We start from the raw sequence: 22898 nt of genomic DNA, 5'->3' as shown, positions 1-22898 counted from the left end.
CAGTCCTTTTAATGGCTGAGTAATATTCCATTGTATATGTGTACCACATTTTCTTTATCCGTTTGTCTGTCGATGGGCATTTATGTTGCTTCCATGACCTGGCTATTGTAAATAGTGCTGCAATGAACATTGGGGTGCATGTGTCTTTTCGAATGATGGTTTTCTCTGGGTATATGCCCAGTAGTGGGATTGCTGGGTCATATAGTAAGTCTATTTTTAGTTTTTTAAGCAACCTCCATACTGTTCTCCATAGTGGCTGTATCAACTTACATTCCCACCAACAGTGCAAGAGGGTTCCCTTTTCTCCAAACCCCCTCCAGCACTTGTTGTTTGTAAATTTTCTGATGATGCCCATTCTAACTGGTGTGAGGTAATACCTCATTGTAGCTTTGATTTGCATTTCTCTAATAATTACTGATGCTGAGCAGCTTTTCTTGTGCTTCTTGGCCATCTGTATGTCTTCTTTAGTGAAATGTCTATTTAGATCTTCTGCCCATTTTTTGGATTGGGTTGTTTGTTTTTTTAATATTGAGCTGCATGAGCTGTTTATATATTTTGGAGATTAATCCTTTGTCCGTTGATTCGTTTGCAAATATTTTCTCCTGTTCTGAGGGTTGTCTTTCCATGTTGTTTGTAGTTTCCTTTGCTTTGAAAAAGCTTTTAAATTTCATTAGGTCCCATTTGTTTATTTTTGTTTTTATTTCCATTTCTCTAGGAGGTGGATCAAAAAAGATCTTGCTGTGATTTATGTCAAAGAGTGTTCTTCCTATGTTTTCCTCTAAGAGTTTTAGAGTGTCCAGTCTGTTTTTTTTTTGGCTGTGTTGGGTCTTTGTTGCTGCGGGCAGCTTTCTCTAGTTGTGGCGAGCGGGGGCTTCTCTTCATTGCGGTGTGAGAGTTTCCGGTCTTAACATTTAGGTCTCTAATCCATTTTGAGTTTATTTTTGTGTATGGTGTTAGGGAGTGTTCTAATTTCATTCTTTCACATGTAGCTGTCCAGTTTTCTCAGTACCACTTATTGAAGAGACGGTCTTTTCTCCATTGTATATCCTTGCCTCCTTTGTCTTAGATTAGTTGACCATACGTGCATGGGTTTATCTCTGGGCTTTCTATCCTGTTCCATTGATCTTTATTTCTGTTTTTGTGCCAGTGCCATATTGTCTTGATTACTGTAGCTTTGTAGTATAGTCTGAAGTCAGGGAGCCTGATTCCTCCTGCTCCGTTTTTTTCCCTCGAAACTGTTTTGGCTCTTCGGGGTCTTTTCTGTCTCCATACAAATTTTAAGATTTTTTTTTTCTAGTTCTGTAAAAAATGCCATTGGTGATTTGATAGGGATTGCATTGAATCTGTAGATTGCTTTGGGTAGTATAGTTATTTTCACAATATTGATTCTTCCAATCCAAGGACATGGTATATCTCTCCATCTGTTTGTATCATCTTTAATTTCTTTCATCTGTGTCTTGTAGTTTTCTGCATACAGGTCTTTTGTCTCCCTAGGTAGGTTTATTCCTAGGTATTTTATTCTTTTTGTTGCAGTGGTAAATGGGAGTGTTTCCTTAATTTCTCATTCAGATTTTTCATCATTAGTGTATAGGAATGCAAGAGATATCTGTGCATTAATTTGGGGGGTTTTTTTGTTTGTTTTTTAACGTATTTATTGGAGTATAATTGCTTTATAATGGTGTGTTAGTTTCTGCTTTATAACAAAGTGAATCAGCTATACATATACATATATCCCCATATCTCCTCCCTCTTGCGTCTCCCTCCCACCCTCCCTATCCCACCCCTCAAGGTGGTCACCAAGCACCAAGCTGATCTCCCTGTGCTATGTGGCTGCTTCCCACTAGCTCTCTATTTTATGTTTGGCAGTGTACATATGTCCATGCCACTCTCTCACTTCGTCTCAGCTTACCCTTCCCCCTCCCCATGTCCTCAAGTCCATTGTGCATTAATTTTGTATCCTGCAACTTTACCAAATTCATTGATTAGCTCTAGTAGTTTTCTGATGGCGTCTTTAGGATTCTCTATGTATAGTATCGTGTCATCTGCAAACAGTGACAGTTTTACTTCTTTTCCATTTTGTATTCCTTTTAGTTCTTTTTCTTCTCTGATTGCCGTGGCTAGGACTTCCAACACTATGTTGAATAATAGTGGTGAGAGCGGACATCCTTGTCTTGTTCCTGATCTGAGAGGAAATGTTTTTCACCATTGAGAATGATGTGTGGGCTTCCCTGGTGGCGCAGTGGTTGAGAGTCCGCCTGCCGATGCAGGGGACACGGGTTCGTGCCCCGGTCCGGGAAGAGCCCACATGCTGCGGAGCGGCTGGGCCCGTGAGCCATGGCCAATGAGCCTGTGCGTCCGGAGCCTGTGCTCCACAACGGGAGAGGCCACAACAGTGAGAGGCCTGCGTACTGCAAAAAAAAAAAAAAAAAAAAAAAAAAAGAGAATGATGTGTGCTGTGGGTTTGTCGTATATATGGCCTTTATTATGTTGATGCAGGTTTCCTCTTTGCCCACTTTCTGGAGAGTTTTATCATAAATGGGTGTTGAATTTTGGCAAAAGCTTTTTCTGCATCTATGGAGATGATCATATGGTTTTTCTTCTTCAATTTGTTAATATGGTGTATCACATTGATTGATTTGCATATATTGAAGAATCCTTGCATCCCTGGGATAAATCCCACTTGATCATGATGTATGATCCTTTTAATGTATTATTGGATGCTGTTTGCTAGTATTTTGTTGAGGATTTTTGCATCTATATTCTTCAGTGATATTGGTCTGTAATTTTCTTTTTTTGTAGTATCTTTGTCTAGTTTTGGTATCAGGGTGATGGTGGCCTCATAGAATGAGTTTGGGAGTGTTCTTTCCTCTGCAATTTTTTGGAAGAGTTTGAGAAGGATAGGTGTTAGCTGTTCTCTAAATGTTTGATAGAATTCACCTGTGAAGCCATCTGGTCCTGGACTTTTTTGGAACATTTTTAATCACAGTTTCAATTTCCTTACTTGTGATTGGTCTGTTCATATTTTCTGTTTCTTCCTGGTTCAGTGTTGGAAGGTTATACCTTTCTAAGAATTTGTCCATTTCTTTCAGGCTGTCCATTTTATTGGCATAGAGTTGCTTGTAGTAGTCTCTTAGGATGCTTTGTATTTCTGCGGTGTCTGTTATAACGTCTCCTTTTTCATTTCTAATTTTATTGATTTGAGTCCTCTCCCTCGTTTTCTTGATGTGTCTCGCTAATGGTTTATCAATTTTATCTTCTCAAAGAACCAGCTTTTAGTTTTATTGATCTTTGCTATTGTTTTCTTTGTTTCTGCTCTGATCTTTATGATTTCTTTCCTTCTACTAACTTTGGGTTTTGTTTGTTCTTCTTTCTCTAGTTCCTTTAGGTGTAAGGTTAGATTGTTTATTTGAGATTTTTCTTGTTTCTTGAGGTAGGCTTGTATTGCTATAAACTTCCCTCTTAGAACTCCTTTTGCTGCGTCCCATAGGTTTTGGATCGTCGTGTTTTCATTGTCATTTGTCTCTAGGTATTTTTTGATTTAGTAACGTATTGTTTAGCCTCCATGTGTTTGTGTTTGTTGTGTTTTTTCCCCTGTAATTGATTTCTAATCTCGTAGCGTGTGGTCAGAAAAGATGGTTGATATGATTTCAGTTTTCTTAAATTTACTGAGGCTTGATTTGTGACCCAAGATGTGATCTATCCTGGAGAATGTTCCATGTGTACTTGAGAAGAAAGTGTAATCTGCTGTTTTCAGATGGAATGTCCTATAAATATCTATTAAATCTGTCTGGTCTGTTGTGTCGTTTAAAGCTTGTGTTTCCTTATTTATTTTCATTTTGGATGATCTGTCCATTGGTGTAAGTGAGATGTTAAAGTCCCCCACTATTGTGTTACTGTCGATTTCCTCCTTTATAGCTGTTAGCAGTTGCCTTATGTATTGAGGTGCTCCCATGTTGGGTGCATATATATTTATAATTGTTATATCTTCCTTTTGGATTGATCCCTTGATCATTATGTAGTGTCCTTCCTTGTCTCTTGTAACATTCTTTATTTTAAAGTCTATTTTATCTGATATGAGTATTGCTACTCCAGCTTTCTTTTGATTGCCATTTGCATGGAACATCTTTTTCCTTCCCCTCACTTTTAGTCTGTATGTGTCCCTAGGTCTGAAGTGCGTCTTCTGTAGACAGCATATATAAGGGTCTTGTTTTCGTATCCATTCAGCCAGTCTGTGTCTTTTGGTTGGAGCATTTAATCCATTCTCGTTTAAGGTAATTATAGATATGTATGTTCCTATTACTATTTTCTTAATTGTTTTGGGTTTGTTTTTGTAGGTCTTTTTCTTCTCTTGTGTTTCCCAGTTAGAGAAGTTCCTTTAGCATTTGTTGTAGAGCTGGATTGGTGGTGCTGAATTATCGTAGCTTTTGCTTGTCTGTAAAGCTTTTGATTTCTCCGTCAAATCTGAATGACATCCTTGCTGGGTAGAGTAATATTGGTTGCAGGTTCTTCCCTTTCATCACTTTAAATATATCATGCCACTCCCTTCTGGCTTGTAGAGTTTCTGCTGAGAAATCAGCTTTTAACCTTATGGGAGTTCCCTTGTATGTTATTTGTCATTTTCCCCTCGTTGCTTTCTTTGTCTTTGATTTTTGTCAGTTTGATTACTATGTGTCTCAGCGTGTTTCTCCTTGGGTTTATCGTGCCTGGGACTCTGTGCTTCCTGGACTTGGGTGGCTATTTCCTTTCCCATGTTAGGGAAGTTTTTGACTATAATCTCTTCTGATATTTTCTCGAGTCCTTTCTCTCTCTCTCTTCTCCTTCTGGGACCCCTATCATGCGAATGTTGTTGTGTTTAATGTTGTCTCAGAGGTCTCTTAGGCTGTCTTCAGTTCTTTTCATTCTTTTTTCTTTATTCTGTTCGGCAGCAGTGAATTCCACCATTCTGTCTTCCAGGTCACTTATCCGTTCTTCTGCCTAAGTTATTCTGCTATTGATTCCTTCTAGTGGATTTTTCATTTCAGTTATTTTACTGTTCATCTCTGTTTGTTCTTTAATTCTTCTATGTCTTTGTTAAACATTTCTTGCATCTTCTCCATCTTTGCCTCCATTCTTTTTCTGAGGTCCTGGATCATCTTCACTATCATTATTCTGAATTCTTTTTCTGGAAGGGCCTATCTCCACTTCATTTATTTGTTTTCCTGGGGTTTTATCTTGTTCCTTCATCTGGTACATAGCCCTCTGCCTTTTCATCTTGTCTATCTTTCTGTGAAGGTGGTTTTTGTTCCACAGGCTGCAGGATTGTAGTTCTTCTTGCTTCTGCTGTCTGCCCTCTGGTGGATGAGGCTATCTAAGAGGCTTGTACAAGTTTCCTGATGGGAGGGACTGGTGGTGCATAGAGCTGGGTGTTGCTCTGGTGGGCAGAGCTCAATAAAACTTTAATCCACTTGTCTCCTGATAGGTGGGATGGGGTTCCCTCCCTGTTAGTTGTTTGGCCTGAGGCAACCCAACACTGGAGCCTACCCGGCTCTTTGGTGGGGCTAATGGCGGACTCTGGGAGGGCTCAAGCCAAGGGGCATTTCTCAGAACTTCTGCTGCCAGTGTCCTTGTCCCCACGGTAAGCCACAGCCACCTCCCGCCTCTGCAGAAGACTCTCCAACACTATCAGATAGGTCTGGTTCAGTCTCCTATAGGGTGACTGCTTCTTCCCCTGGGTCCCGATGTGCATATTACTTTGTGTGTGCTCTCGAAGAGTGGAGTCTCTGTTTCCCCCAGTCGAAGTCCTGCAATCAAATCCCACTAGCCTTCAAAGTCTGATTCTCTAGGAATTCCTCCTCCCATTGCCAGACCCCCAGGTTGGGAAGCCTGACGTGGGGCTCAGAACCTTCACTCCAGTGGGTGGACTTATGTAGTACAAGTGTTCTCCAGTTTGTGAGTCACCTACCCAGCAGTTATGGGATTTGAGTTTATTGTGACTGCGCCCCTCTTACTGTCTCACTGCGGCGTCTCCTTTGTCTCTGGATGTGGGGTGTCTTCTTTGGTGAGTTCCAGTGTCTTCTGTCCATGATTGTTCAGCAGTTAGTTGTGATTCGAGTGCTCTCGCAAGAGGGAGTGAGCGCACGTCCTTCTACTCTGCCATCTTCCCTCCTGCCCTCCGTCTGAGGCAATGATTCTTGTGCTTTTCTCTGATTCTCAACCCACAATACCTACAATTTTGTATGTGAGGGTGCTGGTAGGCCCTAGAGAGGGACGTGTAAAAAGGGCCTCTAGAGTCTAAGACCTGCCTTACAAAACTGGCTCACCACCAACTCTCTGATCTGGCCCTTCCCCTTTCTGTATCCTAGTTTCCTCATGTAAAATAAGTGTAATAATATGACCTGCTTTGACATAGGTTGTTGAGAGGATCAAATTCATGTACAGTGCTGAGCATCACCCTAGCTTTGTCCCTTGCATAACCGTCCTCCCAGAGTTGTTTTAACAATAGGCCCTGAGCTTTCATCAAAGCTTGTGATAAGAAATCACCATGTGAAACTCAGTCTCCTTTTGCTGCCAAATGTATGGAGAATCTTATCAACATATGACTCTAATTGAGAAATTTCTCCAGCTTGACAAATTATTAGAATTTTTATCGTGAAAACTGGGAGATGCCCTTTACTCTGATATCAAATGTTCTGAGACTGATTCATCGTATTTCCATTTTTCGCCTTAGCTTCCAGGAAGCTCAAAGCTAAATCTAACGCTTAATGACAGCGACTCCATTAAATCAGATGAGCTTAACTTTATATTTGTGTTTTATGAAACTCATGAGACACACCCTCAGTTATAAGTTTTCTCAAATTCTTTTGAAAAAGAAAGAGGAGAAGAAGGGAAGAGAAGGAAACAGGGATAGTTTGAAAAGAGGGCTTGGCATGCCAGCTACTCACTGTATCAACTAGAATATAGGTTTGGTTTCTCTAAGAGACACCCAAAATAATTGTGACTTAAATAAAACAGAAGTATATAACCATCTGGCCACAGTAGTCTCAGGCTGGTACGATTACTACGAGGGAACCTAGCTTCTTATCTTGTTGCTCAGCTGTTCCTATGGTGTCTTTGACCACATGTTTCAAGATGGGTGGCCACCATGCCTCATCCCAGCCAGGGGAAGCGGGGGACACGCACTGGCATTCAAGACCTCATAGTGGGGCTTCCCTGGTGGCGCAGTGGTTGAGAGTCCACCTGCCGATGCAGGGGACACGGGTTCGTGCCCCAGTCCGGGAAGATCCCACATGCCGCGGAGCGGCTGGGCCCGTGAGCCATGGCCGCTGAGCCTGCGTGTCCGGAGCCTGTGCTCCGCAACGGGAGAGGCCACAGCAGTGAGAGGCCCGCGTACCGCAAAAAAAAAAAAAAAAAAATGAAGACCTCATAGTGACACACATCTCTTCCACTCACATCCTGTCAGCCAAAACTCGGTTACGTGATCATACCTAACTGCAAAGGAGGCTGGGATATTTAGTCTTTCAGAGAAACATGTCCAGCTAAAGATCAGGAGTTCTGTTACTATAGAAGAAAGGGAGAACAGATTTGGAAGGACATCTACCAGTTTCTGCCACATCCGCCATCTCAGATGTATTTCTTTTATTTATTTATTTACTAACTTACTTATTTATGGCTGTGTTGGGTCTTTGTAGCTGTGCAGACTTTCTCTAGCTGCGGTGAGTAGGGGCTACTCTTCATTGCAGTGCGCGGTCTTATTGTGGTGGCTTCTCTTGTTGCAGAGCATGCACTCTAGGCACATGGGCTTCAGCAGTTGTGGCACGCAGGCTCAGTAGTTGTGGCTCATGGGCTCTAGAGCGCAGGCTCAGTAGTTGTGTTGGGTGGGCTTAGTTGCTCCACGACATGTGGGATCTTCCCGGACCAGGGCTTGAACCCGTGTCCCCTGCATTGGCAGGTGGATTCTTAACCACTGTGCCACCAGGGAAGCCCTATCTCAGATGTATTTCTTTCTTCTTTTTTTTTAAAGACACTTTTTAAAAACTATTTATTTATTTACTTATCGGCTGTGTTGGGCCTTGGTTGCTGCACGTGGGCTTTTCTCTAGTTGCAGTTAGCGGGGGCTACTCTTCGTTGCAGTGCGTGGGCTTCTCATTGCAGTGGCTTCTCTTGTTGTGGAGCCTGGGCTCTAGGCGTGCGGGCTTCAGTAGTTGTGGCACACGGGCTTAGTTGCTCCGAGGCATGTGGGATCTTCCTGGACCAGGGCTCGGACCTGTGTCCCCTGCATTGGCAGGTGGATTCTTAACCACTGTGCCACCAGGGAAGTCCCTCAGATGTATTTCTTTGCACGTGATTGAACTCTCGTCCACCCCAATTTCAGCTTCACCCCCTCTATTCAGTATAGCTTCCATGCTGCTATCAGAGTACTTTCCACTTCAGAGTGTTATTATGGCACTGCCCTGGTCACAAACCAACCCTGGCTCCATACTACCTAGGAAAGTGATGCCCAAACTGTACAATGCATTAGGAATCAGCTGGAGGGTGTGCTAAAACAGAGCCAGCTGGGCCCCACCTGTAGCCCTACTGACTGGGTAGGTCTGGGCCCTGAGAATTTGCATCTTTACTAAGTTCTCAGGTGATGCTGATGTTGCTAGTTCAGGAACCACACTTTGAGAACCCTTGACCTCAAGAATAAAACCAGTGCTCCTTAACCTGCCATCCAAAGGCTATTCCAGCCTGGTCTCAACCTACTTTCTGCCTCATCTCTCATCTTTCCCTCCCCCTCCACACACCCAGGGCTCCAGTCACACTGAAGTTCTCACGTCTCTCTAACCAGGCAAGCTGTTCGCACCTTTGTGCCTTGCTGTTCCTTTTGTCTGGAATATCTTCTGATCGGCAACCTCCTTTCCACATCCTCCCCGAAGGCTTTCCTGACCCTCTAAGCTGTTGTTAAACCATTCTCTGTCCCAGGTCCCTACACATTTTGTACATTCTTCTATTATTGCTTTTATTGCCTCGTGTGTTGGTTTTCTGCCCAGCTGCCTCCCCTTCTCTGAAGCCTTAGTCACCTACATAGCTCTTAGCCACGGTAACAGGGTCACTGAGTAAGGAAACAAAAGTATGAATGAGGAAAAGGAGGCAGGTAGATGGAGTGAATAAATCAATGAGGTGAGTGAAGAGAAGAAATGATGAGTGAGTTATGATCCATTTGTGCTTAGTTCTCTCCTTAGAGTCCTCAGTCACAGATCAGGAAAGGAATTTACCCTCTGACCATTTTTCCACAAAGTTCCAGCCATTCCTTTTTTTTTTTTTTTTTTTTTGGCTGTGCCCTGTGGCCTTTAGGATCTCAGTTCACCCACCAGGGATTGAACCCAGGCCACGGCAGTGAAAGCCCACAATCCTAACCACCAGTCCACCAGGTTCTCATTGCGGTGGCTTCTCTTGTTGAGGAGTGTGGGCTCTAGGCACGTGGGCTTCAGTAGTTGTGGCATATGAGCTCAGTAGTTGTGGCTCGTGTGCTTAGTTGCTCCGCGGCATGTGGGATCTTCCTGGACCAGGGCTCGAACCCGTGTCCCCTGCATTGGCAGGCAGATTCTTAACCACTGTGCCATCAGGGAAGTCTCCCATTGCTTCCTTCTTACCAGAAGTCACCTGGGACCCAGCATCTAATAGTCAGTTCCCCAGAACTGGCCTGGGGACCCATGCTGGGTCATGTTCCCTATGCCAGGGCTTAATCTCTACCCAATCCTGTTCTCACTCACCCTGGTGTTTCTGAAAGTCAGTTGTAAGGCATTTGGGACTCAGGTAAACGATGCTGGTGGATGATTTTCAGGGCCAAGACACAAAAGACTTTTTCACCAAACTGGTGATAAAGTGTCAGTATCGTTTCAAATTAAAATTGGAGCCTAGGGAATTCCCTGGAGGTCCAGTGGTTAGGACTCCACACTTCCACTGCTGGGGCCAGGTTCAATCCCTGGTCAGGGAACTAAGATCCTGCAAGCCGTGGGGTCGGCCAAAAAATAAAATAATAAATAAAATTGGAACCTTGAGGTGCTGGAACTAATCTCCCCCTCATCACAGGGAACCCAGCTTTCTCCAAACCCCATAAAGGAAGCCTTCTTTGGCTCCAGCAGACATGGGTATGGCCATAAGAAGGGACTCCCTGTCCTGCTGCGGTTGTCAACTCTGCCAGGGATGGTACTATCATGGTGGTAACTGTTCCTGCACCAAGGCTGTGTAGCCTCAGAAGGCAGTGAACCTTTTTTAGCCTTGATGTCCTCCTCTGCAGGGTAGGGATGTTACTACTCACGTTGCAGATGTGTGGTGAGCATCAAATAAGACATGGGAGTAAAGGGCCCAGCACAGTACTAGGCAGATAGTAGGTGTACAATAGAGAATAACTAGAATAACTAGAATTCTCACAACTGATAAGAGAGTTTTTTCCCTAATGAATCAGGCCCAGTCACTCTTCTAGGGTTTTTCCTTCTATTTATTATATCTACCTTCCTCTCTCACAATTCTACCTAATTTTGGGACCTCAGCTGCCATCCTACCTCCTCCACAAATCTGTCTCTGTTCCTGGAACATTCTATTAACAACGCCTACCATACTTATGGTCTGGTCTAATGGACATGGAAATGAGTAGTGAATTAAGAACAGGGGGTCTGTAGGCAGGGCTGCCATGTATGGTTGCACAGGTTGTGCACTGCCTGAGCCTGGAAGTACCATTCACAGACTGTAAGGAAGTGGGGCCCTGATGCACTGTGTAATAAAGAGGCTCTGTGCGCAAGTCAGATGAACTGAGCTTGAAACCTGGCTCGACCACTAATCAATTGTTTGAGCAAGCAACACATGTAAACTCCTGACTTAGCTTCCTTATCTGTGAATGGGATGTTATTAGTTCCTACCATGAGGGATAGTTGAGAAGATTCAGTAGCTTAACGAGTTGAACAGTGCCTTGTAAAGGACTGAATTTACTGAGCACTTAATTTCAGAAATTAAGTGTGGGTGTTTTTTCTGAGAAGGCTGTACACAAGCTAGGGTCATGGGTCACCGAAAATCTGCAGCCGTGCCCCCCAACCCCCACCCCTCCCCCACCGCCACGTAGCAGGAGGCAGATCCTCACACTGTCCTTTCTTGAAGGACCCTACTCCACCCTTCTTTTTGCCAAAATCCGCTTTTATTAGGTCTTCTTCAGTTGACAGATGACACCTCCAAAGTAAACTAGCTTAAGCCAAAAGAAGCATTTGTGGGTGGATATAACTGAACTCTAATGGAGGATCCAGGGCTCCAGGTACATCTTGAGTGCTCTGTCTTCTCCATCTCCTGGCTCTGCTCCTCTGTATTGGCTTTATTCTCAGGCAGACTCTTCCATGTGACAGGAAAATGGGTTACTGGGTGGTTCAAGCTTGTATTTTATGGTTTTTCATATAAAGGAAGAGAAATCCTCCTTTCTTTCCACATCCATAGAGCAATCTTACGGAAGGCCTCTGATTGGCCCAGCTTGGGTCACATGCCCACTCTTTGGATCAATCATTGTGGCTAGAGGGATGGTGGACTGAGATTGGCCAAGCTAGGGCCATGTATCCACGAGTTTGACAGCCCCACAGAGCTACATGGAGTGGGGAGGGGACAGTTCTCCAATAGGAGAGGTGCTGGGCACACAAGAATGTTGGCCGTCCTGGCCATCCTTCTCTATGGTTCAGTTCATAGGTCAGTTCCTCAGGGAAGCTTCCCCTCCCCTCCTCCACATGGACCTCAACCTTCCCACAGTAAATTTTTCTCCGACTCTCTGACACCATAGTTTGGGAACAACTGGAGGCAGGGACGAGAGTGTATTTATTCATCTGTGACTCCCAGGCCTAGCTTCCTAACCGGGGCTGTGGAAGGCACATTCTTGGTGGCCTATCCAGCATCCATTTCCCCTTCCTCTTCAGATCTTTGTCGGGTTCCACCTTGTCTCCCCACTGCCTTAGGCTTAGTGGGGAAGCTGATTCCATTTTCATGGAGAGTAGTTTAAACCCATTAGAGTCATCCCTTGCCAGTGACTGGTTCAAAAATGGGCACGTAGGACCTAGTTTGGGCTGGTGAGACACAAGGGTGTCTGCGAAAGGCTTCTTGCTCTTTTGGGTGGGCATGGAAGGCAGCTGGCGCCTTCCTGCCCTCTCTCGTGCTGGACAGAGATGAGGAAGCATTTGGCCTCTATCAACTGCTACTGGCTGCCACTGCACAGCTGGAAGGGAAACTACTTTAGGCAAAAGCTGACACCGCGGGAGTGTGGAGACACCTGGACCCTTGATGGCCTTGTTGAGTTGCTGGAGATTGGCTAACCCAGGGTGCCACCCTGCCCCAGGACCACCAAACCCCTAGCTAACACACTTCCTTGTTAAGCCATCTTGAGCTGGGGTGTTCTGTTACCTGTGGCCACAAGTATCTTCAGAAAGTTCTCCCTGAACGAATGACCTAGGCGAGTGGCCACAGGCTGAGAGCCCTCAAGCATGCCCTCCTAAACTATGCCACCCACACAAGTTCCTTTCTACCCCACAATAACAGACAAAGATTCTGGATGCTTTTTAAAAAAAACCACACCAGTCACTTTATTCTTAAGTTGGTACTTTACAAAACCACAAGGGAGAAGTCCTTGAGGGTGAAAGGGGTAGGGGAGTGGGAGATGGTGAAGAGAGGGACGAGGACAACCCAGAAATGAAGCCCCCCCATCTTGGGGGACCAAGCAGAGACTGGGCCCCAGGCCAGCCCAGCAGGGCCTCTCGTGTCCTGGCTGTACAGAGCTGGGCCAAAAGACCTCAGGGAAGGGTCACAGCTTCTAGAGACTGTCGCCATTAGACAGGCAGCCACAGGCTGAGGCTTCTGGCAGCCCAAAGAAGGAAGTGGGCCTCCCCCTCCCAAGCCGGGGGGAGGCCACCTGAGGCAGGGGTGAGAGCTACCCGTCCAGCAGCTTTAGGATGCTCTCACGCTCCTTCAGAGTCTTCCAGGCCTGGTCCTTCTCCTTCTTGGTGGGCGTCCGCTTCTTCTGCCGGGCAGCCATGATCTTGCGGAAGGCGTCCATGACCTCATTGTCTGCCATGCGGACCCGCTGCCTCAGCTCCTGCCGACTCACCTCCTCCTTTGCCAGCCTGTGGGGACCAGCCGGCCAGGTGCCATGGGAAGCCCACCAGAGTAGAGCTCCTCCCTGTTCCAGACTGAGCCCACCCCACTACCCAGGGCTGCCACTCCTGTGGACCATTTCATACCAAATAGCAAAGTTATTGAGCCACGCTTACATGGTGCCCTGTGCCAAGTACTACCTCTTCAAAAATATCAGCTCAGTTAATCCTAACAACCTTGTGAGGTAGGTACTATTATTCCTATGTTACCAGTGAGGAAACTGAGGCTCAAGGAGAATAAGAAATGCCCCAAGATCCCACAACTAGTGAGGAGGAGATCCGAATCAAGGCAGGCTTCCTCCAAACAATATTCTTTAAAAGGTGTTCTGGGGGCTTCCCTGGTGGCGCAGTGGTTAAGAATCCACCTGCCAATGCAGGGGACACGGGTTCGAGCCCTGGTCCGGGAAGATCCCACATGCCGTGGAGCAACTAAGCCCGTGCACCACAACTACTGAGCCTGCGCTCTAGAGCCCGTGCTCTGCAATAAGAGAAGCCACCGCAATGAAGAGTAGACCCAGCTCTCTGCAACTAGAGAAAGCCCATATGCAGCAACGAAGACCCAATGCAGCCAAAAATAAATAAATGAAATAAATAAATTAAAAAAAAAAAAAGTGTTCTGGTGCCAGCAGAAGACCTGCTTTTACTTCAGCAACCAAATTCCAGAGCAACCTAAGGGTCTAGACAGCCTGAGGTCTACAGGAGGTGAGTGAGATACAAACTGACCCCTTCGAATGGAACCTGACCTATAAATTCAATTCATGGTGGAGCTGGAAGGTCACTTAGAGATCTATCTAGTCCAACCTGTTTTCAGAAGGGGAAGCTGCTGCTCAGGGCAGGGGATGCCTTGCTTAAGGCCCTGCAGCTACCCATGCAGGGCTGAGGGCTGCACGCTGGCCTTCTGATAGCCAAGCTAGTTCCTTCACTGCCCATTACTTCTGTAGTTGCACATCCCCACTTCTCTCTCTCCCGTCCCCCTCCCTTCCTCAGTACTCTTTCATCTGTATTTTCCTCTTCTAGCCCTTGGAACTAGAAAGAGGCTCTGGATTCAGTCTTGGGCTCCAGTCACAGCTTAGCTGTTTATTGGCTGTGTGACCTTCAGCAGAGCACTCATTTCACTGGGCCTTTATTTCCTTATTTGGTAAACAGGGAACACTACCACCTACTCCCTGGACTATAGCAGAGATTAAGTAAGAGGGTGTACATAAAGCCCCTGGTACACGGTAGGCACTCAGTATACCCTCATCCTTAAATACCCTAGCAGCTTGCCAGCAACTTCTTCTCCTTCTAATGATGCACGTCTTTACCAGCCACTCACGTGGTGACTGCAAGCCCTTTGCCCTGCCTCTCTTCCTAACCCAGCACAACGTCTAAGAGACAGGCAGAGGTGGCCAAATGAACGAGCGTGCCCTGCTCTGCTGGGGCTCTGTGAGGCGGAGACACAGCACCTGCCTACGAGGAGCAAGGGGACTTAGTTGGGCTGCTTCTCTATCTTCCCAAGAAAAGGGTAGCCACTACCATGATCTCCCTACAGATACCACCTGCACCCTTGTTGTGAGGAGTGCAGGGCAAGATGGATGGGAATGAATAGAAAATGAATGACATCGCATGAAAACACTGGTCAGTTCCTGGTGAGGGGCTGGTAGTAATCACAGGTGCTCAAGAAAATGTTAACAGTTGATAAACTGAGGTGGAGAGTATACTGGTGTTTACTGTACTACTCCGTCAGAGTTTCTGTGTGTATGAAATTTTTCACAATAAAACTCTGGGGGAAAAAGAAAGTTAAGCATGGAAAGACTTAAAAATAAACCACACAACAATGCGAATACAGTTAACACCACTGAACCGTATACTTGAAAATGGTTTAGAGGGTAAATTTTGTGTTATTTGTTGTTACCACAATTAGAAGTGAATAAACAAGTCACAGATGCCTGAGCTCTGGTCTGTGGAATGAGAATCTGTTTGAGAGAAAACCAGTGGGGTGGTGCCCGGCACTGACATTTTTTTCAAAGCCCTCCGGGTGATTTAGAGGCCCTGCTGGGTTTGGAAAGCCTGTCGTAAAGCTCCCGGAAGGTCACCAGCATGGGCAAGGCCTCGCTGGCCACGCCCTGGCCCGGGCATCCTGTCCACACTCACCTCAGCAGGTCGTGCTTCTTGGTGCGGTTGTGGGCACTGAGCGCTTTCAGCTCGGCCTGCCGTTTGCGCAGCTCCGCCAGAACTTCGTCCTCCGAGTCCTCTGCAGGGCGGTCCTCAGATTCCAGCAGGCCCTGGGCGATCAGCTCCTCCTTGATGCGGCTCTCCAGGGACTTGGTATGCGGCACGCTGCAGGCAAAGGCAGTGCTCAGCTCAAGGGCCAGCCTGCAAGGGGGACCGCTCTGAGGTGCCCAAGGTTAGTGAACACCTTCCTTTCTCTTTGGGCACCGCCTCTCTATCTATCTACACATAAAAATATAGAGACAGACACATCTGGTCTTGTTGTAAACACGCAACATATATCGATATGCTATGTAATATAAAATACAGAAAAACCTACAATGCTAATGACCCAAAGAGAATAACTATTTTGTTATCTGTTACTATTATATATATTACCATCTTCTTACCACGTTACGTTATATACATAAAAATACGTATTTTATGTTCTTATATAAATACTATACGTATTCCAGATTTTGTTACATATTATTCCCACTTCTTTAGTGTATTATTTTAGCTTTTCCCCACCATGTACCAACATTTAAATATATCTTAAGTAAAAATAGGATCATATTGTCTGTATTGTGCTACAACTGACAGTTTCCACTTATCACTCTATTGTTTACATCTTTGCGTGTCAGTTAACTATATTTCTCTAGTATGATTAATAGTTGCAAGTTATTTCATCATATGGAGTTATGACAACTTAGCCAACCAGTCTCCTCCAGGTGGACATTTAGGTTGTTTACAGTAAGGACAGGGCCATGATGAAAACCCTGTACTAAGCCTGTGCATGTGGAAATCCTGGCCCAGCACGCACATCTGACTTCTATTGGTCTTTATCAAAATGTCCTCAGTCTCTCTATTAATGAAGACCACACATGCTGGGATGGACAAAAGTCAACAGAAGCAGAGGCCAGACTGTGAGGCGTGGACAGGATGTCACTCACCTGAAGGGTTTGTTCTGATTGCGGGGAGAGGTGCTTGCCCCGTCAGCCCCTGATTCTTTTCCAGACATGTCTGGAATAGGAGAGTCCTCCATGGGGGAAATAATATTTTCCTAGAAGAGCACAGAAATGGATGGAGGGAGAAAGAGCTATAGTATTACCATTTTCCTGCCCCCCTCTGACCTACACGGACAGTCTTCACATACCAGAAATATCTTTTTATTTTTCTCATCCCACCCGCTGTGGGAAGTCTTCCCAAACCGACTCTAAAAAACTTTGATCATTTTAAAAATTCTTTATTTTGTATTGATACCAAAAGAAGGGAGCACAGAAGAGTGACGGTAACACTCAACAATGGTAGTGAGAAGAGCTAAGGCATATTAACCGTTTGCAATGCACCAGGCGCTGCGCTAAGCATGCTGCGGCAGAGGCTGCCAGTGGTCCAAAAGCCATTCTTGCCTTTCCTCCACAGTAGCTGGGCTTATGGCTGCCCAGATACACCACACTTCCCAGCCTCCCCTGCAGTCAGGGGTGGTCATCTGACAAACTCTCTCCAGTGGAAAGTGATTAGAAGAGATAAGAGCCACAGCTGGCCATGGCCTTCACACACTCCTCTTTGCTCTTTTTCTGTGGGCTTGGAGTGGCAATCACACTTGGAGTGACCTTGTGCAGAGTGCATGTTTAAGGCAGCAAAGCCAGCATACGTGGGGTCCCTGTCTGATGGTGTGGAACGGAGATGTCCCCCTACCCCCACCTCAGCCAACCTGGAATGTGTGCCCAGAAAGACGTGGGAGAGAAAGACGCTATCGTGTTTGAGACAGCCAGGAAACTGAGGCTCAAGAGGTGAAGAGATATGCCTAAGGGCAGCCAGCAGGCATAAAGAAAGGGACCCTGAACCTGGGGTTTGAGTTCTGCTTCTATGTATTAGCTGTGTGACCTCAGGCAAACAGTTCCCTTTTTTGAGCCTCGACCTTGTTGGGTGTAACATGGGGTTAACCACTGTCTTTGCCTCTAACGAGAGGATGTGTAGAAAGCCCCTTGCACGGGGCCTTTAGCCAACGCTCAGCAAAAGTAACTGTGGAGTAGCGGCTACCTTGGGGGCAGGTTAAAAACTGGGAGGGGCATGAGAGGGCCTTCAAGAATACTGATGATGTTTTCTTTCGTGGTCCTGGGGCTATAAGTGTGCTCATTTGTGAAAACTGATCAGGCTGTACATTTATGACCTATGTACCTTTCTAAATGTATAATGTACTTCAATAAACAATAAAAAATTAAACATTGAAACAGACTGAATACAGTTCTTGTTTTGGGTTGGGGTGCTCACCTCCACCAAGGCCTGCAGGAGTCGCTGCGTCAGGGCACCAAAGGGGCACCCGTCTTCCGGCTGCTCGTGCTGGGCCTCAGACTTCTTCAGCAGGGCATCCACATCTGAATCGGGTAGAGAAGGGGTGGACATGTGTGCTGAAGCGCTAGGAACTCAAGTCCTGGCCTGGGGTGGGCAGGGAGGTGAGGGGCCTACCTTTCGTGTCCAGTTCAGTCAGTGGCCCCATGAGGCCTTTCTTCTTGTCAGCCACGGCTGCTGCCCGGGCCCCGTCCTTCTGCTCCTCCAGCAGGTCCTCCTGTGCCCAGCGCTGGGAGTAGTGCTTCCCCAGGGGCGGGATCTGTGGGAGACATCCCATCCAGTCCCAAAGCAGTAAATACAGGCCAGTCGTGCCTGGGGTGTCAGGGGCTCTCTGTGCACTTGGGACTGCCAACAGGCTCTTCGTTCACCCCTCATTGCTCCATTTACCTGTCTTCCCAAGTACCTAGCCCAGGGCCAAGGCCTGAGCCTGGTACAGGTGAGAAGAGATAAAGGAGATAAAATCTCTACACTCACAGTCTAGTAAGGAAGCCAGGTACGTACGGAACTGAAACACACAGACGGCAATACAGAACAATTTCCAAGATGTAAGGTGCAGAATGGTGCGTGTACATGGACCTTTTCCGTTGACAGCTGTTATCTCTAGAGAGAACTATAGATCCTAGGGTCAGAAGCGAGAGGAAAATATCTTTCGCATTGCCTGAACTTGTTACTGCCTGTATGGATTACCTTTTCAGATAAATTTTTTAAAAATTCAGACAAGTGAAGTGACAGAGGTAGGTCAAGGTGCTGTGGCGCACACAAGACCGACCAACCTTCTGCTGGGGAATCTGCAAAGCCATCTTGGTGGCGGTAACATGCGATCAGGGGCTCGAAGGGTGTTAGTTTGCCAAGGGGAGAAGGGCATGTGCAGAGGCCCAGAGACCAGCAAGGACCCTGGAGTGAGGGCAAGGTGCTTGGGGGGGGCTGATAAATACAGCAGTGGAGAGGGAGGGTGGCCAAGGAAACTGGAGAGGGGCACTGGGGCTGTGCCACCAAGGGCTGAGATGCTTGGACTCGATTCTGTAGGTAACGGGAGCCAGGGAAGGCCATGTCATGAGCACATCCGAACATGACAGCTGAGCTATGGGAGAATTTCCCACCAACACTTTTCTGTATTTTCTACATTTTCTTTAATGGAACCTTTTTTATTTTCATCATAAAAAAAATAAATTTTTATATATTAAAAAAAAGAGAATCCCCCTAGAGCAGCAGTCCCCAAGCTTTTTGGCACCAGGACCGGTTTCGTGGAAGACAGTTTTTCCATGGACCAGGGTGGGGGGCCGGGGGGGGTGGCTCAGGCAGTGACGTCAGCAATGGGGGAGCGGCAGATGAAGCTTCGCTCGCCCACTGCTCACCTCCTGCTGTGCGGCCCAGTTCCTAACTGGCTGCAGCCCACTACTGGTCCACGGCCCCGGGGTTGGGGACCCCTGCTCTAGAGGGAAGAAAGTGTTAAGAGGCTGTTAAGGTAAAAGCTGATGAAGGCTTGAGCCAAAGCAGAGGGGATGGCGATGAGAGAAAAAGGGAGGATCTCAATGAAGAAGATGCCTTAGGACGTGGTGACCATTTGGATGGGGTAGAAGGGAGGAAGCTGAGAGTTAGAACTTGGGTGTCTGGGTGGGTTAATGGAACAGACGGGAGGCTAGGCAGGGCAGGGAAGGAAGATGATGTACAGCACTGCGATCTCTGATTCCGAGGCACCTCTGAGCCTTCTTGTTCTCCATCACGTCTATCTAGGCCTGGGGTCTCTACCTTGTAATGTTCAGCCTCATCTTCTGGGGGTTTCAGTAGCTCCTCTAGCGTGCGCACCTCCTCACTGGTGATATCGGCACAGTAGGGCTCCACCGAAGCCCAGAATCTGCAGAGAGAAGCAAAGCCTGATGGGGTGCCCCCTGCCCCACCAGCCTAACCCCCGGGCCCTTCCACAGCCTCCAATACCCAAATCCCAAGGCCCATTTATGTCCCCTGGCCCAGAACCTGTTGGGGGCGTCATTCTTGGGGATACGTGGCACATCAATTGGGTCATCAGTGAATTCATATTCTTGGATCTTGGGCTGAAGGTTTTTGGATTTGGGTCGCCCAGGGCCAGGGCCCGGCCCATGTCCCGCCTTCCCTTCCAGTTTCTGCTTCTTGGGCTTCCCATGTTTGGGGGGAGCACCAAGCTCATGGTCTCGACCCAGCTTCAGGAATCGTCGGTCACCTTTCTTATCCTGCCAGTCGGTGAGGATCTGAAATTCACAGAGACTGTCACTGAGGGGGAGAAGGGAAGACACAGGATAACTCTGTCTCCCGGTGAAAAATAAGGATCTAGAGCTCAAGAAGGCGCTGTCTCTCCCCCTCCCCTTTTTATCTAGCAAATGCCTACTCATCCTGCAAAACTCACTCCTTTTCTGTGCCCATCTCACAGGATTTTATTCATATATTTCTCATCATTCCATTCACTTGTTTGTCTGTATTGATTCACCTCTGTAGCACCCAAGCTGGTCACACAGCATTCGGCAGTTCAAACAAGTAGATCACATCTCAGTGCACATTAGCTCTAGGAAAATACGCTGGTGGTAACTTTCTGGTGGAAGCAAGCATGCCTCCCAGCAAACCTTCACTTCAAATGTCACCACAACTGGGAAGCCTTTTCTGAATCAGTTATCCAGCTTCTTAGATGCTAAAATACAACTGATTGTGCCACAGCCCTGCTCAAAAAGCTTCAGTGGATTCCCAGGGACCACAAATTAATTTTATTCATCTTCTGAAGTCCAGTTAAAATGGCATCTTCTTCCTCTATGAGTATCTGGTACTTCGTACCTCCACTGTAGGCCCAATCGTGTTGTTTGGTCATAACTAGAATAAACAGAATACTTTGTCTCTTCAAGAAGATTATAAGCTATTGGAGACCAGGAAGTTCATCTTAACCATCTCTGGTCCCCAGGATCTGGCATAGCACCTGGCACCCAGGGCTCAGAGAATATTTATGCCATAAAGAGAAATGAGAGTCATACGAGTAAATAATGTTTGACATGCTTATTTAGTGTGAGACGTTGGGCTGAGCCTTTGCAAAAAGTCTTTTTAATTCTCACAAAAGCTCTGAGGTAGCTCCTATTATCCAGCCCACTTGGCAGATGGAGAACTGATCCTCAGAGGCAGGAGATAACTTTTGCAAGCGTTGGAATTTAGCACTGGCAATAGCAACGCTAGCAAGCGCTTAGGTCAGGATTCAAATCCAGGCCTCCCCATTCCAGTTTCCCCAGTACTCCTAACCACGACAGCACGTCTCCTGGTACTTGTCTGACCTCCCCTTCCCTTTAGTTGGCAAACTCCCCAAAGGCCAGAACTGTCCTAATTACCTCTCTCTAGTGACTAGCACAGGACCCAGAACATTGTGGGGAGTGAGGGTCACTAGTTGCTTAGTGAATCAGAAATCTCGCAGTGTATGAGGATCATGCACATTCTTGCATATTTTCCATGTCACGCAAGCCCAGTTTGGGTCTCTCTCTTCCCCACTAAGACCCTGTAACCCAGGCCTCAGCAGATGAGGCTAACCCATAACTTGTCACAGTCCATCCCTGGTGATGTACCCTCTGTGGGGTATCACCTGGGTTTCGGCCTCAAGCACCCGCAAGCGTCGGCTGGCAGAAGAAAGCAGGGTCTCAAGCTCCAGCTGCAGAGTGTCCAGCTCCTCGATACCGATGCCATCATCCTCAGAGCGGGCCAACACTGCTGTGTAGCGGGGACAGACCTTCAGGTGGTCCACAGACTTGAAGTCGTGGAACTGCAAGGGGCAGTCCTTCAGCTCACTCATGGCCCAGGATAGGGGACACTGTGGAGCTAGAGAGGAAAGGACCACTGATGGGGGGTGGGGGGAAGTGGCACAAGAAAAGCCCAAGGGCTCCTTCCATCCAGGAGAAAGTCAGGCTTCAGTAACCTATTGACAAGGTTGATGGCACACCTCCTACTCGTAGAGCACCTACTGTGTGCCAAGTGAGGTGCAGACACATTACTGGCTTCTCATTGAATTCCTCACCCAACCCCATGAGCAGGGACCATGCTCATCTCCATTTTACAGATGAGGAAACTGAGACTCTGTAAGTGTGTGTTCATGTCCAAGCTTACCAACAAGCAATTTGAATCCAGATAGTTTTGAGTCTGTGCCCCTAACCGCCATGGTATACTACACTTGTCTTCCTGATGCGCTTCCCTGCAGTTCCACTCTTCCTGAATTCTGCAAAGCCCCAGAGTTCCAAGCATCGCATACTTATTATCTTAATGTTCTTTGTGCCTCCCAGCCTCTCCTTGTCTCACCCCTCCCCACCTATGCCCCTTCTCTTTGCCCCGGATAGTAAAATATGTGGGCTGGTAAGCCAGATATATCTGGATTCAAGTCCAGGCTTGACCAATTTCTATTTATGTAGCCCTGAACATGTTGATGAACTCTCCTGAGTCTCGGTTTTTCCATCCGTAAAATAGGGCAAAAGAAGCCTGAGTCTGTTTCCCCATAATTAGTCTGAATCTGTAAAATGGGGTATCAATAGTACCTACCTCCCAGGGATGTTCTGAGGATTAAGAGATGATGCCCGTCAAGAGCTCAGTTCAGTGCCTGGCACAGAAAAAGTGGGGCTGGTTAATGGCTGGCCCCACCCATGGATCGCCCCCAATGTCCCGCCTTTAGGGTCCCAGTCCTCTAAGAACACCCTACCGCGGCCTCCGCCCCCTCTACCTCCTCCTTGCTGCCTCCCTCGGCCCCGCGGCCACGGGAGGGGGCGGGGAGTTCCGGTCGGTGCGAGCAACCGCCCCGGAACTGGCTATGTGCGGTGCCCCTGCAGTTGACGCGGGGGCGGAAAGACGCGAGGGCCAGACCCTGTGTCTTTCGGAGGATGGAGGTTTGCGGGCAACAAGCGAGCCCGGTGCAGGCGGGGTGGAGAGGGTATGCCTCGCGCGGACCCTAGGGAACAGCCCGGCGCCGGGGGGCGGGGCTCGGCGGCCGGGTTCTGTGCCGGGCAGTTAGTCCCGTCGAGCCCCAAAGGCTGCAGGTAGGAGGGGCCCGGAGAAAGGATGGGGGCGCAGAACCGGAAGGATCGAAGGGCTCCTCCGCCTCGCCGTGTCCTAATATGGTGCCCAACCTGAGGCCGGGCTGCACCATTGCATGACTATGAGGGAAGAAGGCGGCAAAGACGACAAGACGGCCAGAGTCGCAAGCAAGGGCTCCATGGGTAACGGGAGAAGCTTGAGTAG

General features: G+C 47.3%; 1 protein-coding gene across 2 annotated transcripts; it reads right to left on the bottom strand.

Annotated features, from left to right (window-relative positions):
- Positions 1-12546: 12546 nt before the first annotated feature.
- Positions 12547-22724, bottom strand: TADA3 (transcriptional adaptor 3). 2 transcript variants are annotated; one of them, XM_065885223.1, is made up of 10 exons: positions 22608-22724; positions 22206-22263; positions 21262-21494; positions 19650-19900; positions 19425-19530; positions 17793-17934; positions 17598-17701; positions 16277-16386; positions 15267-15452; positions 12547-13103 (listed from the first exon to the last, which is right to left on the bottom strand). In XM_065885223.1, the coding sequence occupies exons 3-10, from the start codon at positions 21466-21468 to the stop codon at positions 12911-12913; spliced, it is 1299 nt and encodes a 432-aa protein (XP_065741295.1). In that variant the 5' UTR covers positions 21469-21494; positions 22206-22263; positions 22608-22724; the 3' UTR covers positions 12547-12910. The 2 variants fall into 2 exon arrangements, with proteins under 2 accessions (XP_065741295.1, XP_065741294.1); XM_065885222.1 differs by having other exon boundaries at positions 22384-22719.
- Between the last annotated feature and the right edge of the window lie 174 nt (positions 22725-22898).

Source organism: Phocoena phocoena, chromosome 10 (assembly GCF_963924675.1).
Source record: "Phocoena phocoena chromosome 10, mPhoPho1.1, whole genome shotgun sequence".
Classification (NCBI taxonomy): Eukaryota; Metazoa; Chordata; class Mammalia; order Artiodactyla; family Phocoenidae; genus Phocoena; species Phocoena phocoena.
This window is presented reverse-complemented; position numbering and strand designations above follow the sequence as displayed.

Coding starts and splice junctions, on each gene's coding strand:
- TADA3 (XM_065885223.1), bottom strand. CDS start 21,468: ATGAGTGAGCTGAAGGACTGCCCCTTGCAGTTCCACGACTTCAAGTCT. Junction 19,901..21,261: donor TGCTTGAGGCCGAAACCCAG/GTGATACCCCAC, acceptor TGTGAATTTCAG/ATCCTCACCGACTGGCAGGA. Junction 16,387..17,597: donor TCCTGCAGGCCTTGGTGGAG/GTGAGCACCCCA, acceptor GTGCTCTTCTAG/GAAAATATTATTTCCCCCAT.